This window comes from Cyprinodon variegatus, unplaced genomic scaffold (assembly GCF_000732505.1).
Source record: "Cyprinodon variegatus isolate N-32 unplaced genomic scaffold, C_variegatus-1.0 Scaffold109, whole genome shotgun sequence".
NCBI classification, from domain to species: domain Eukaryota; kingdom Metazoa; phylum Chordata; class Actinopteri; order Cyprinodontiformes; family Cyprinodontidae; genus Cyprinodon; species Cyprinodon variegatus.
Genome location: NW_015150562.1, coordinates 595,853 through 611,646, shown reverse-complemented (window position 1 = coordinate 611,646; position 15,794 = coordinate 595,853). Strand labels below are relative to the sequence as shown.

Sequence of the window (15,794 nt, the reverse complement as noted above, 5' to 3'; positions counted from 1 at the left end):
GACCTCTTAAGCAGTTTTAAAAAATGTTTCATGCTCTTTAGTGTGCTGGAAGCCACATGGGAATAAAACTGATATTAGGCTACAAAAGATTCTGATAGTTATATTCTTACCTTATTTCCTCATGCTTTTCCTCCTTCCTCGCCCAGGCTTGAGAGTAAGGCTCTAAAATGTCCTTGATTTGCTTCCTGCAGCAAATTTACATACGCAGAAACACAACAAGGTTAGAAAACTGTGAAGTGTGATGATTCTGTTATTGCACAGGCTAAGTTAAGACTAAAGCAGTGGTTCTCAAGATTCCTTCCTTCCTTCCTTCCTTCCTTGCTTGCAAAGATTGGTTCTCACCTGCAGTCTTTACATGGCTTAGAAGCTTCTTTCTTGTCAGCCACTTTCTGAGGTTGGTCTTTACTGGAATTACAGAAGAAGAGGTAACCAGATCTGTTAACTTAAACATAAATATCTCATTTTGAAGCTTCATCATACATACAGTATTCACATGTGAATATGTATTTAAATCGTAAAGCGACTTCAACAGAGGTATGATCTTTAAGGGGACACCTTACACTGTTATGTAATTTTTTGGACTAGTTGTATAACCTTTAATATGTCTGCATGATGAATTATGTGTTTTTATTGTAGGTATCACCAACTATGAAAAATGTGTTTGAAAAACAATCCCATAGGAATTAATTATTTTACAAAAACAGTTTTAAATAAGCTAATAATGAACGACATAAGCATACATTTTGTTCATTTGTAGCTTATCAAAATGTTCCACCAAAAGCCTTGCACTAAGGTGAACCTATAGTGGCACATTTAGACAACAAGTTATAGGCAAGGGAAGTGCTTCTGCAAAAAATTGACTTTAAAAATCCATAATTCATCATAAATAAAAAAAAAATATTTCGATATATAATATACAAACTAAAGAGGAAAAATATCGCGAAATGAAAAGTGTCACTCACTTCATCGTTAAATTAAAATAATTTAAAAAAAGTAATAAAAACAATTTAGAAACCTGGTCTACCATTTACAAATGGTGTTGATAGCTCAGGGTAAAAAAATCTGTCACTTTAATCCTCTAAAATGATGTTTTACTGTCTTGTTTCCAATACAAAGAATCTATAGTTTAGCAGATCGGTTCTGAGACTGGTATAATTTGAGCTGCTTATAAAAACTAGTTTGGATTATTCCTAATAATGTTCTTTTTTCCTGATCAAGTCATACTTTTTTTTTTTTACATATGAAAGCTAGAGTATATAACTAAATGTATTGCCTCTAAGGGTTCACCAATGCAAAAATTTGGAGGGACAGGAACATGTTCTACTATACATACTGTACCGTAAACCACCAACATCTCAATTTTTTCTAACTCCTTCTATACATAGGCTTTGTTTGAGAACATTTAGAAGGCGAATCAAAACACAATCAGCTTCAGTTTATTGGCCATGGTTGTGACAGAATAGTTGCTTTCAGTCAGGACTGAAATAAAGATTGGGCAGTTTGACCTGGAAGTCCTCAACCATAGCGTGAGAAACAGCGATAGTCAGGAATTAAGAGTGTTTTCATGAATTTTAACCATAATGAACGTTTGTTCAGGTCAAAGTTTAATATTGTATCTATATTGCAGCAGTTTCATAGGGAGATCTTAATCATATTTCCTGGCAGTTGGCCCTGTTTATATGACAGACCTTCTCTTCTTTCACAGTCATGCATTACGTATCGTTGTCATCACATGCATAATACCTGGGCTGACAACTATGTCAGTACACATGCCAAAGAGCTTGTTTGATTGTCATGTTTAATAGGTCATTAAATCATTGAAATTAAATCTTGTCAGGAGTTCCTTTCTTGTTGACACCTACAGGACTATGTAATTAAAAGTAAATTGGTTTTGGTTCAAACTTTTCAAGTTAATAATCTTTTTATCCTTTTAATCTCTTGACAGTCTTGACTCAAAGAACATTGCCTCTCTTTAACAATAAAAGACCACTTCATAGCTGTTGACATGATATATGCATCCAGTTTAACTTTGCACTTCTAACTGCTGCAAAATCTTGAACTGTTCACGAATCAAAAATCTAACAAAGGACAATAAAGGATATTTGTATTCTATTCAAGAACAATTGATTAAATCGGACAATTGCTAAAATGTTGCCTAATTTACTGATGGTACTTCAGACATAATAACTCTAGAGATTAACTGATCTGGGATTAATTAATATATTTATCAGTCCCAGTGTTGAAGAAAATTCTTGAACAGTTATCAGTAAGAAAGGGCCCATACCGTTCAGTTGAAGTTAGGATAACAGAAACGTTTACCACTTTATGGGATTTGATAAATACAGATCATTTTTACCCTCACAATTGCATATTTGTTTTCATCCTGAAAGTATATTTTCATGATTTACTGTTGTGTGACTTCCTTTTCAGACATTATTCTAATCAGAAGTTGAAATTTGGGATGCATGTGTCCATGAATACATATCATAGTTAATTGTAGAGAAAATCAACAGTAATGATATTAAGATTAAAGCAAACACAGCTCTGGTTTTGGAAAAGTATTAGGATCTGCGGATATCCAAATTCAAGTATTGGAATCAGACAGAAAGTGGAGAAATGTGGATCCGGACACCCGCCCCCTACATACTGGGTGTTTATTGGAGTATATCACACATTACAGCAACCTCCATCATAAGATTTAGAACAAGATTCGTCTACAAGCAAAATAATGCTTAAGGACAGGAAGAACATTAAGCTATCATCCTGAAATACGTATGCAATGCCTTGCTTCATTACATTTTGTTGGACCTTGATTAGGTAAAATACATTTTCCAATGATCATAAGGATGTCAAATAATACCCATAAATTAGTATCAGGAAAAGCTTGGATGTTGCATCCCAAGAGCCTTTATTGATTACATCATTCAGTGAATGGTTAAAGTTAAGAAAATAATACCAATACCATCTTTTTTAACCGTCAACCATCATAACAATTAGGTTTAGTTCAAACAATGGGAACAGGTGAAAATTTCCAGTTGACTGAAAGCAGAGTATTAAGGGGCTGTTTTCAGTCACAATTTAATTTATTTCATTGTATCTATTTATTTTGCCATAATTTTAGAACTAAGCATGATTTCCTTTTACTATCTCAGATTTATTGCCCAAACCTTCCTCCAAGCTATACCTTGCTAGTGCTGAAAAACTGGCTCATACCTTTGTGCCCTCCCAGTTTTACTGTTCTTGCTTAGATCTTGAGCAACAATCTGCAGAAACTGCCAGACATGCGGAACGATGTACATATCAACCCATCATCTTTTTGATAAGTTTGTTCCTGATGGCTGCATGAATGAAAGACAATAACTTCCTTCCAGACAGCACCGTGCTTTCTGGAACATTACCTCCTATGAAAATATTGGCTGTCACTGCAGCTTTTTTTTTTTTTTACATTTCTGCTCCCCTCTAAGCAATCAAAATCGATTTCTTCCCCTCATAACATATCTCCATTTTACATATAATATTTTAATGCTTCTTTATAGGAGCGACTAGCTTTTTTTTGCCTTTAGAAAGTGTTTTGATTCTATTACCTGCAACTTATTCATTCTTTGTAGTACTTGAGATTTTTTGTAATGATAAAAAATAAAATCTTTATCATTATTCGTATGCTTTGCTTGCTGTCCAACAACAACAAGGGAATATAAGAGACTCATAGTAGATTTTCTTGGCTTTATTAATTAGCAGTTTTTTTGAGGACATCCAGACAAAATACCACAGAGTAAAAAAGGGCTCTTCTACAACACATGTGTAAATCTTCCAGAGATTAACATTAATTATATACTTGGAAGTAAAGTGACAGTTGAACTTCCACACAAAAGTCATTGGACAGGGACTTTGGCTCTGTAAGATATATCAACAAAGCATCTAAGCAAAGGAAAAAAATATGAAAAAAATGTCTTATGTATGAATAAAGGTGTTATGGTCTAGCCAGCTGGAATGTTGCTGCAAGGCCGTTAGGCTGGTTTTTTGGTTGCAGACTTTACAAGACTTGACAGACACAACTGTGAAAACATCATCAGTGATTCTAATGATCTTATTTGTTTTTTGTAATAAATTAATTTGGGGATGCCTAAATAATAATAATATAGTGATCCTTTATTTAGTTTGGTAAAAAGAAAGTTAAATCCTTACCCTGATGTTACATCAGTGACCTCCTCTGTTTGTGAAGCTTTAGAGCAAACATCTATGGAGAGACTTTTTATCTCCCTGAAACACATAAACACGTCCAGATGCAGAACAGGCTTTAGAATTAAGTATTGCAGATATAGGAATAAGAAAATCACACAAAAATACAATACAATGAAAAAAAAAAAAGAAGAAAAAAAAAGAAAGCCCAGCTTTGCTCTTACCTGCAGTGGCTACAATCTTTGTTTTTCTTTAGGGTGTGGCGAGGTTTCTCTGAACTGTGAAAATGAGAAGAAAATACATAGTCAAACATATTCGGCCGTTGTAGATTGACTATTTGAAATAAAGCTTAAATGTTTTATAAAAGAATTTTTTTTTTTTACACAGAGTTAAAACTTTGGCCTCTTCAGTGTCCTGCAGTTAGGCTTCCATGCTCAAAGCAGTACAGAGACACCATTGTCAATGTGTTCAATGACATCCACTTAAATACAGACTGTGGAAGTACCACAGTGCTGGAAATATTGGACAATGATCACTCAATCTTATTAAAGCTCTTAGCAAAACTGGATCAACCTTTTTGGCTGCGCTGGTTTTAATCCCAGTTGAAGGACAGAGATTTTCATGTGTTAGTAGATTATTTATATGACTGACCAGAGAAATCTTATGTGGCAATCCCCAGGGGTGAATCTTAGGGCCCCCTTATTCAATATCTACATGCTTCCCATAATTCAGATCTTATGTGGACTAATTTTCATAAATAAAATTTTGACTAAAAATGTTTGTTTTTGCTATAACTATCTTATATTTACCTAGTTGCTTTAATAAAATAAAATAACTGTAATTTAGCCTTGACTGGTTATTTTAAATTAATCATATAGTTGAAAACAAACTCTGACCAGAAGCAGGTTGTTAACCAATGAAATGTAAAATAAACTTATAATAAGCTTAGGGTTTTAATAACAGCTGCTCGGCACTGGTGGTAAAGGGAGAACCACTAGTATGTTATTATTCTCACCATCTGTTGAACTTGAGGTGTAGGGCAGTTTCTCTCAAGCCCAAGGTGGCGGATATTCCAAAGTAATGAAAAGGCATGCTGATGAATTACTCAGGATGCCATTGATCTAATCCTAAATCCTAAGGCTTTAAAAGCCACTTTTCCATTGCCAATTAAAAGCCTGGGGCCTTTCAGGGAATAGTTTGCATCTACATACAAATTTACCTAACTAATTTAACTTTGCTTCCCTGAGGCTTTTGTCCTACTAAAGATCGAGTACTTTGTACCTTTCCCTATATTTCCTTGTTGAAGATTGTTCTTGTGTACAGCTGCAGCTCTTTGTTCCACCGGCGGCAGTACAGATCAAGGTGAATCCATAAATGTTTTAAACATCTAGTTTGTCAAAATAAGTTTTAATATCTTTTTAAGCTAGGACATACAACACAAAACTTCATTTTTGCCAGTTTACAGATTTAAAGGTCGTCTTTTAAATTTGTGTCGAAGTGGCAGAGCCTCATACTGACAAGTTGGTGTGGCTACTGATTCAGCTGGGGTTTGTAGTGGGATCCAAACAACTTACAGCCATAATGTTGCCATAATGTCGGCAGGTATGTTGGTTATTGCCTGTTATTTACTGTTACATGAAAAGAAGTTTAGGTTATTAGTGAGAAGGTGCGCCTCATACTTCATCTGGGAAAGAGATTTTCTCCATGTAAACTTAATATAATGGAGTCTAACCCCTTTATATAAGCATATAAATGTACGTATCTTTGTTAATTTTTCAGTGATTGTTCTATGGTTTTATGCTGGTCCAGCTGTTGCTTCTTGCTAATTTGTTTTTTTTTTTTACCTTGCAGGAACAGTTTAAGGCCAATTCTTAGGAATAAGCTACTCTTTGGGGATTTAAAAGAGCATGTTGGGATCAGTCCACTGGTCCCATAAGAAAAGCTCCTCCTCTTGGATTGGGTATCAGGTTTATGACTAAGGGTATGAATTGAGTTTTGGGTAGGGTTAGGGTTTGTTATGTTTTGGTATTGGTTTAGCTTAGGGTGTGAGTCTGTATTAGGCCATACAAATCAAGTGGCTAGCGGGACATAGTGTGTGTGTTCTTGTATTTGAAACATTGTGGGGTCCATACTTTCGAAAATAGCATGATATGGGGACTAACTGTTTTGTAGGACCCGAAAAGGGGAATTGCTGGGTTAGGGTCAGGGGTCAAGTTTAGGTCTAAGGTGTGAATTGAGTTTAGGTAGGAGTTAGACTTTAACCCGTAATGGTTAGGTTTAGATTAAGGGTCATGATAAGGCTGTAGAAACAGCTTTGTAATAAATGGAAGTCAATGCATAGGCCCCACAAAAACAGAAATACATGTTTGTGTGTGTATTTGTGTTACTGTTAAATTTGGTGTGGCAATTTTTTGGCAAATTAAAAGCTTTGTTTGTCTAATGCAGACATGTAACATAAGTATAGCTGGCGGGACGTTTTGTAGCCAGGTATGTAAAGTTATTCAAATAAACAATTTTTGCTAGTACCCGGGTGGCTTCCCAAATGATAAAAAAAACAAACTTTGATTTCCTCCTCACTTTTAAATGGTCATATCTTCCTCAGTTTTTTTTAATGATTTTGTTATTAGAAAGCTTAGATTCTACTCCTTTATGATCTGTGAATAACACAAAATGGCCTGGATGATTTGTTCCTAGTTTTGCCTTGACCTGCTACATACGTAGTCATATTATAAGATGAATATGTTTTGTAGGTGATTTTGACTGTTTGGGTCATATTTTTTATTCTGTTCAAAATTTCTGAAGAGCTTCTGTATTCCATTTTAATCAAATTGGCTCCAGAGAACCCAGGAATTAAGTTAAAACACAAAAGTAAAACTGTTTTTCTTAAAACATAGATCAAATAGTATTTTTGCAGCACTCTATAGGTATTAGTGAATACAAAATGTATGTAAGTCAAACAGTGTTAAAGCTTTTATGTTAAGGAAGGGTTTTTGTCAATTAAGGAATCATTTTGCATAATTCCTGACAAACTAAATGGACATATGAAAGTATTGCCAAAGAGAAAAAAAAATCTTTGTCAAGTTTCTTTTTTGCACAAATCAAACTGCAGCATTAGGACTCTACATCTATGTGCACAACCAACTGAAACTCAGACATTTAACAATGTGTGTTTGCATCCCATTTAACTTACGTTTTCTCCATTGTGTGCCATGGGGGAAGAAACAAGAGGATCACCAAGAAGAAAAAATTAATAAAGAGTGCTACTTTCAGGATACGTCTCCTCATACTCATTTCTTGCTCTTAACCTCGCCCTCTTGTCTCCTCTCTCTCTCTGTTTCCCTGGTGTATCTGCCAGCCACCCATTCTGGGCTCCCTGTCAAAATACCTCCTCCCTCTTAGACAGCTCAACCTTTTTTTTTTCCAGTCCACACAGGTTTGTCAATTGCTCAGCTTAAAACTTGAAAAGCTGACTTAAACAAGATTTTATTTTAGCTTTTTTTATTTACGTGATGTTAAAATTTTTAACATGTTTTTTCTGTTAATAGATTATAAGAATATTTAGTGGTGTCATATCAATAACATTTTTTTACATTGGCCAAAAAAAGCAATCCTTATTAAAATTGCTACTCTTTTTAACAATATTGCACAGATAAGAAAAAATATATATTTAAAATGGAAATAATGGTCTCAGATGAATCCCAAGAGTTTTAAATATGTATTTGTCAAGAGTATGATCCATATTGTATTAAAGTGCTATTAATCTCTCAAATATATTTTACTTAGCTTCTTAGTGACTTAAAAAGTTTTAATGTAACTTCAGCAGATTGATGTAGGTGATTATTCACTATAAGGAAAACACTGTTATACTTTAATTTGAAATAGCATAGGGGAAGTGAGGAATTAAATACATCAGGTTAATTTAATCAAATATGTATGCTGATAACTGCAAATAAGGTGATTTCTAAATCAGAGTATAAAGATTAGGGTATTTAAAATAGCTCTCTGTTTGAACTTTAAAAAGCACTGGGAGGGTGTGTCAGAAGGACTCATGTTTGAAAGATTTATCATACTTTGCCCAACCACCAATTTGGGAAAGCACATAGCCATTGAATACATACTGTTTTGCTTTCGGAGTCTTTAGGAATGCAGAAACATTGAATTTATGCTCCATAAGAAAACATCAACTTGTAGCACCTTGCTTCTCAACACACTTTACAGCAGGAATAAAAAGTGCACCGTAGGAGCAGAAATTCAGCAAAAGGATTACAGTTCTACATTTACCACAAGTGAATGGTTTATCTTTGAAAAGAAAGGATTTAAAAGCATGATATGCCTCCTTTATACTGTCCTACACTCTGTAGATTAGTGCTGGATTTATGAAGCTGCAAGTTGAGTCATATAAAAAAAAATGTATTTACTTAAGCACAGTTTAAGCTATTGTGAACATAAAAATGTAAAACGTCTAACAAAGAACATCTGAAAGTCTGCCTTAAGACTTTAGGCCTTAAACAAACAGGTAATTCAAGTTGAATGGGAAAATTCAGTTTTAAGCATTGCATGAGATCATTCTCCATCAACCGTCCCGCATGCTGTCACAAATGCCTCTCATCCCTTATGTTGCAAGTAAAAATCTACCAGTAAGGAATCTGCATCTCTAACTGGTATGAAACTTGCAGAAAATCAGCCAGACAAAGTAGAAGCTTTGTTCATCTGTTAAAAAAGCTGTCCTTGGTTTTATGTACGTAAGGAAATATTTCTCCTTGTGCAAATTTTAAAATCTACTTACATAATCCTTTATAAAAGAGTACAGTTGCTACTCTTAAACCACTCTTAGCTTATAAGAGAAGGACTTACTGTATGCTAAGTTCTTAAAAGCTCATATATAGCTTGTAACTTGTAAATGACTTTTACAAAACAAACTAAATGAAACATTTTTATTCATTTTGTTTAGTAAACTGTACCCTGGTTTGCCTCTCTCCCTAAAAAATATATTTATGATTTATTTTCGATTTACCTACTGGTAAATTATAGGATAAACAAAGTGATAACACTTGCCACTGCTACACAAAAGAAATTATCTGTAGTACAAGAGAAAGTCTTTCTTTTTTTCTCCTGTAATGTCTCTTCAGCCCCCAGATTTTTCAGATTTGGAAAAATCCCAACTTGTTAATGACCTAAATTGCAGCAGCAACGTTGAACACCAGTTAGAACTATAAATATGACACAGGCAATTCATAGGGAATTATGCAATCCAGGATAAGCGATAAAACTGAGTTTGGCCAAACATGATCAGTGGATCCTGGCTTGATGTTTGATAAAGGCCAAGCCGCACAATGAGGTTGATCATAGATTTATTGATACTACAGATGATAGGGCGTTTGTTACTGATGGTGGCATTTTAATAGGAGTCTGATTGACCATGCAAAAAAAAAAAATTGGTTAAGTTACGGCTGCAGTTTTGGGGGATTTAAGTTGGGCCTAGTACCCACAGTAAGCTTAGCCAGCCGTCTTTGCTATAAGTGAAAGATATTGAAAAGTCTTTATCTTGATGAACTAACTCACCATATAATGTTTAATCTGTATTTTCTTGTTTTAAAACATCTTGGAACTACTCTTTGTGAAAAATTCATGAAAGGGTAATGACTAATTGACTGATCAACATCATGGCATTTCTTCATCAAAGCATAATCAAAAGAGTTGCCTGACAGCACAGGTTTCTGCTGCTCTGCATAATCTAAAACAGATTTAAAAACAGGCTAATTCCTGGTAAGTTGTCTACCAGTGTTGCTGATGTTACCTTAAAAAAGTAACTATTAATAGTTACTAATTGCCTCTCCAAAAAGTTACTGAGTTTATAACTCAATCAATGCTGAATAAAAGTAACTAGGTACTAGCAAAGGTAACTATGCTATTAATTTTTGTAATCTAAACTGTTGAAGAATTTTGATAACATTCTTGTTATTAGACCTTTGTACACAAATACAGGACCAATCATGGAATATTTGGTGTTTGGTATTAATTATAAATTAAATAATTAATTTAAAGGACTACAAATTGGAAAACACTGAAAACTAACCTGGACTTTTTAGGTGTCTGTGGTTTGACAAGTGAGTAGTAATAACATTTTGTAGATGTTTTTTTGTTTATAATAAAATTACAATTGTTTCAGAACTTTTTATTTTTTTCGCTGATGGCCTACAATTGGCTATAAAATAGGTATGAAGTTGAAGTTTACGTTGCAGTAAAATTAAACGGGTTTCACTACATCAGAAAGAAAAAAAATTAGTAGGACTGTATGCTTTCACTATCTATTCCTTATTTTTACACATTAAGTAATGAATAATGAATCTGTTTATAGCGCAGTAATGATTACCGGTAACACCTTACTGAATTTTACCAATGGATTAGTTACAGTGCTATTTACCACAAAATTAACGTGTTCCTTATTAATACATTAGCTGACTAAACAGCTGATATTTTGTGGTCTATTTTTTTTTTTGCTTACTTATTTGTGTGACAATTTTATGTATAGAAACATCTTTGTACACTCCACTTCTTTAGTTACTCTGTCTTCTGCTGGTGGAACCAAGTTCTGAAGGTTATCTTACTCAACACAATCCCATCCCTTCGACAATCCCAGGCATCGGACCAAAGGACAGAGAATGATAACCACATGTCATATTTCATTGTATTGTTCTTATCATATTAATTATAAGTATATGGTAAAGTATAGTTCATAGCAAAATCTAGTTAGAGAAACTGTGAGAAGCTTCTTAGAGGATATATTAATGGGACTCCTCCAATGAGCTCTATCAACTAAGAAGCAGAGTACTGGTCCATGAAAAGACTGTTAACTGTAAACAGGTTTTTATGAAATTAGGGCAGTTAGGGTAAGGATAAAAAATGTAACAATAAAGGAGGAAGAAGGAAACAGAATTTTTATTACCACTCATCAGGAAAGAATAATCTGGTATCTGCCTCAAGATATCCTCTTAGTTCTGTCTGTATAGGCGTGATGAGCTTCAACTATTAGGGTGTACATACAAGTACAAAAATAACATCAAATGAGGTAAGTCACACAGAAACCTGTATAGGACCTGAAGGCATGACCGTCTGCGATTTAGCTTAATGTGTGCATGACAGCCATAATTAAGAAAATTTTCTGCTGTGCACAATTTTTAGATAACAGAGAGCAATTGGTACAGATATTATATAGAAAATATCCTGTCTCTAGTCTAAACCAGTTTCCCCACCAAAAGTCACAAACACTTTATAATTTAGAAGGAATTTATTAAAAGTTAGTTCATTTTTTTAAAATAAAACATTTTTTAAAATCTATACTGGCCTGTATGTTTTATCGAGGAGTCTCTTCCATTTCTCTAAATATGAAAAACAAGACTTAATAAAAACAAAAACAGACAAGTGGCTGAAGCATACTAAATATTTGTTTTTACCTTTTACCAGCAAAGCTATTCCCAAGTTCTTCTAATGTATTTTTCTCTTCAATGGGAAATAAAAATAACTTTCAGGTGACTTTATCTCTAGAACATCGCTGAGATTTAGTGTTGTTTTCATAAACAATGACGATGACAAAATTATATCATTAACTTTTTCATGACGATGATGAGAACTTACGAGCTGAACATGGATCTTTCATGAGGAAAACATAACAAGTCATGAATGTGAGTTTTTTTGATGGGACAAGACTGGATAAAAGTGTTGTTATCATGGACAGTACAATTGAAAACTTTACCCAGGCTTATTCTTCTGCCTACACTTTACCCTGTAACTCAGTAGATTAGGAGGTTGATAATTTCCGTTTTAAAGTTGCATCATTGATTCCACTATTCCAGTTAAAGGGAAAGTTGTCTCTGAGAAGATGAAATCTCTATGAAGAAATGCTACGGCAGTGGGAAAAGAAAAGACAGACTGCAGAAAAACGGAATAATGGTAACAAAAAAATTTATTCTAAGTTCACTTTGAAATCTATAAAGAGAAACTTTACAAAATAATTTACAACTAAAAGATACAAAGAATATATCTTCCCTGTGATTATCAACAATAACATTTACAATGCCCATGCTTTTTTTAGTCTCGGTGGACAGGTTAACAAATCCTCCAATCCCCATGGGAAGTGAACTCCAATCTTAAAAAGACCTGCAAAGACTTTGCAAATTTCTCCACTGAGAAAATACAAAGTATTAAAAGAGCAGTCTGTAAATTAACATCAGCTCCAGTACCAATACTATCTCCAGTTAGAATAAACTCTGTTAAAGGTATTAAAGGAGCTTGGTGAAGTGTTTGATACTGTTGATCATTTGATTTTATTAGAGTGCCTGGAAAAGTGGGCCTGCCTCTCTGGTACTGCACTGGACTGGTTTAAATTCTACCTGAGGGACAGGGGCTTTTATGTGTCAGTAGGGAACTTTAAGCCAGACACCAGAAAAATCCTGTGCGGGGTTCCTCTAGGCTCCCTTCTGGGGCTCTTATTATTCAACATCTACATGCTCCCCTTAGCTCAGGTTATAGCAGACAACAAGATCAGTTACTATAACTATGCAGACAACAAACAGCTTTACATCACAATGAACCCATGAGCGTTGGCTAGATGTTTAGAACAGATCAATATGTGGATAATTTTCTCTGACTGAATATAAACAAAACTGAGGTAATAATCTTCCGACCAAAGGAGGAGAGATCCAGAGTTAGCACACCCATAACAGATTTGTTGTCAGTGTATCAACCTCCAAGACTACTAAGGTCTTCCAGTTCTAACCTGATCTTTACACCCAGAACTAGAACCAAACATGGGGAAGCAGAATTTTGCTCCTATGCTCCACTTATGTGGAAGAAATTCCCACAAGACAGTAAAAATGCTGAAAGCTTGAGTTCTTTTAAGTCAAAGTTAAACACCAATTTGTTTAGAGATGCCTTTGAAGTTAAACTGTTAACTGATGTATTACTAGTTTAATTGTGTGGTCCAACTGTTTTGTTTTTTCACTACCGGTTTTTATTATGTTTTCGTCTTTATTTGCTTTTCTGCTCCAGCTTCTGCTGCTTTTATATTTTATTGTTTAATTTATGTAAAGCACTTTGAATTGTCCTTGAATTGTGCTATACAAATAAAATTGGATTGCCTTTTAAGACTTTAACAGAGCAGTCAACCACTGGAATACTTAAGGGAGGACAGCCTTGCAAATGACCAGAATAAATCTCACTATATTGACCTGAGACTACAGTGATAGCGTATCTACAAAGACTCACCTCTGCCTACCTTCGAATAACTTATGATGACAGCTTTATGACATGCTTATCATACCCTTAAGATTTTAAGCGCAATGAAGGTACCTGTTCTTATGTTCGTAGCCTTTGTGATGCACTACAAAGAAGGATTCGTGGCAGCACATATTGGTATACTTTAAGGAAGTAATAATTCAAGGGATTTCTATTCTAATTCAATTTAGGCTCTTGTTTCAACAAAGCCATCTCCCTACTAGAAATGACTTGTTTCTACTACTGCACTGTGTAGCTTTGCTTAAATGATGTTTCCCTCTCCCTCAACTGTGTTGTAGGGTTTCCTTGAAGTGAGTCTGGTAGGGGGGGTGCAACAATGGCCTTTCGGCAGTTAGCAGTTAAATATATTTCAAAATCCAGGGTTATTAGGGCGTGGTTTTTAATTTTATGGTCATGTATTTTTTTTTTTTTTTAGCATTTTCCTGGTTGTGTTTTATGTTCTATAGGGCTTGCCCCATTCGGTTATTTTTGGAAGAGGGAATTTACCGTGTAATTAATTATATTGAAGAACACTGTATGTGCCAATCCAAAAAACCTGAAGTTTGAAGTGTAATATATAGAAGTGTAACTGTTTATTTAATTGTGTAACAGACTTCAACCTTGCTAATAATACAAAAAAGACAAATACATAACACATTTTTCCAAACTACCTATTTAAAGTAATTTTATCCTTTTTATTGCAGGCTTGCCCATCAGTAAATTATCTATTTTCTCCCTATGGCCCCTGCAGATACACAAAAAGGCTGTGATTCCTGTAGTTTTGGATTTGATTTATTAAGGCAAAAATGATAATTTAACTGGAACAGCTCTAGAGTTAAAACTGTTAGCTTTTTCCTGCAATTCTTGCATGAATAGGAGGAATCCACTTCATTTTGCTTTTCGGGCTTTTAATGAGATTGTTTATGACTGTGATAAAAATAGGAAAAGAAGCAGCTACAGAACACGGGCTACGTTTTTTAAAAATATGGATAAAAAAGACCAACCAAAAGTACACCTAAAAACAAGGCATCAAACACCATCAGAACACCTCTGATGTCATCACAGCTTCTAGGTAAATAAAACGCAATTCTTACCAGTATAATTTTGTTTTTTTGAAATTTAGTTTCTGCTGGCAAAGAAGTACTTTAGAACCTTTATTATCACAGTTCTGACAAGAGGTGGGTAGAGTACCCAAAAATTGTACTTAAGTAAGAGGAGCACTACTTCATCATATTACTACTCAAGAAAATAAAAGTTAGAAAGTAACTTTAAAAGAAATTGACACAATTCACTTTATTTATATAGCGCCAATTCACAATGCATACCATCTCAAGCCACTTTACAGAGATAATTGAACCAGATCATACAGTCAGACTGCTTCAGAGTTTTCTTAGTAAGGAAAACCTGTCATGATCTTGGCACTGGTGACTGGCTTAATTATTCATTTCATTCACCTTTCCAATTCTGCAATGGTTTCTCATTACCTCTCATCTGATCCATCTGCTGCTGCCTCTTTTTAAGCTGTTTGCATCCAGTCTTCAAGGCCAGATTACTCTTGTTCTCTCAAGCCACTGTTGAAAGTGTTTTTAGAGTTCCTTGGCGTTTCTGATTTCCTGATCCTGACCTGTTCTGCCTCTCAACCACTGAGCCGGCCTTCTCCCGTCTGAACGTATTGCCTGAACGGTCTTCGGACTCCTGCACCCCTGAGCCTGCCTGTTCCTGTTCTGATCTATTTACCTGACTTGGCTTCGGGCTCCTGCTTGTTCTCTGGAGCTGCAGAATCTGGGACACTCTGGTCGCCCCCACCACATCTTGTTGGCAGCCACCGGCTGGAATCCTATCTCATTCTCTGGGCATGGACTGAACTTGTAAACCAGGTTAGTGACTCATGTTCATAATCTTTGTTAGATTTACATGGTCACTAACCTGTGCTTCCTCTCCCAGAAGTTTCCTGGCTCTGATGCTCTAGCCGCTGCAACTTCACATCTGCAGATCCGGTTTTAAATAAATGCTTTTAAAAAAAAAACACTTATCCCCCTGACTGGCTTGCCCTGAACACTGGGTCCCTCTGTTCTGAACCATGACAAAACTAGCTAATTTTGATTGACACATTGACTTAAAGCAGATCCTCACACAAAGCATGCTTTAAGCGACAATGGAGAGGAAGAAACAGGTAGAAACCTCCAACAGAACCAGACACGGTGTGAGCAGCCATCTGCCGAGGCTGACTGGGTTTCGAGAAAGAAGCAGATGCAGAAAAAGACTTACTGCCCATGGTCATAACAACTGCTTTAATATTGTTCAAGTTATACAATTTACAGGGTAACTGAATAAATATAACT

General features: G+C 35.0%; 1 protein-coding gene across 2 annotated transcripts in view; it reads right to left on the bottom strand.

The window, feature by feature from the left end:
• LOC107084757 (alpha-2,8-sialyltransferase 8F-like) overlaps positions 1-15,794 on the bottom strand; it is a 41,833-nt gene that overhangs the window by 7,991 nt on the left and 18,048 nt on the right. The window contains exons 1-5 of one of the 2 annotated variants that reach the window (XM_015374755.1): positions 7,370-7,531; positions 4,404-4,457; positions 4,186-4,260; positions 343-405; positions 111-185 (exon numbers count right to left, since the gene is read on the bottom strand). In XM_015374755.1, coding sequence (XP_015230241.1) covers positions 111-185; positions 343-405; positions 4,186-4,260; positions 4,404-4,457; positions 7,370-7,470 — 368 coding nt within the window. In that variant the 5' untranslated portion in view covers positions 7,471-7,531. Of the gene's footprint in view, positions 1-110; positions 186-342; positions 406-4,185; positions 4,261-4,403; positions 4,458-7,369; positions 7,532-15,794 lie in introns of those variants that run through there. The other variant, XM_015374756.1, reaches the window with a different exon arrangement.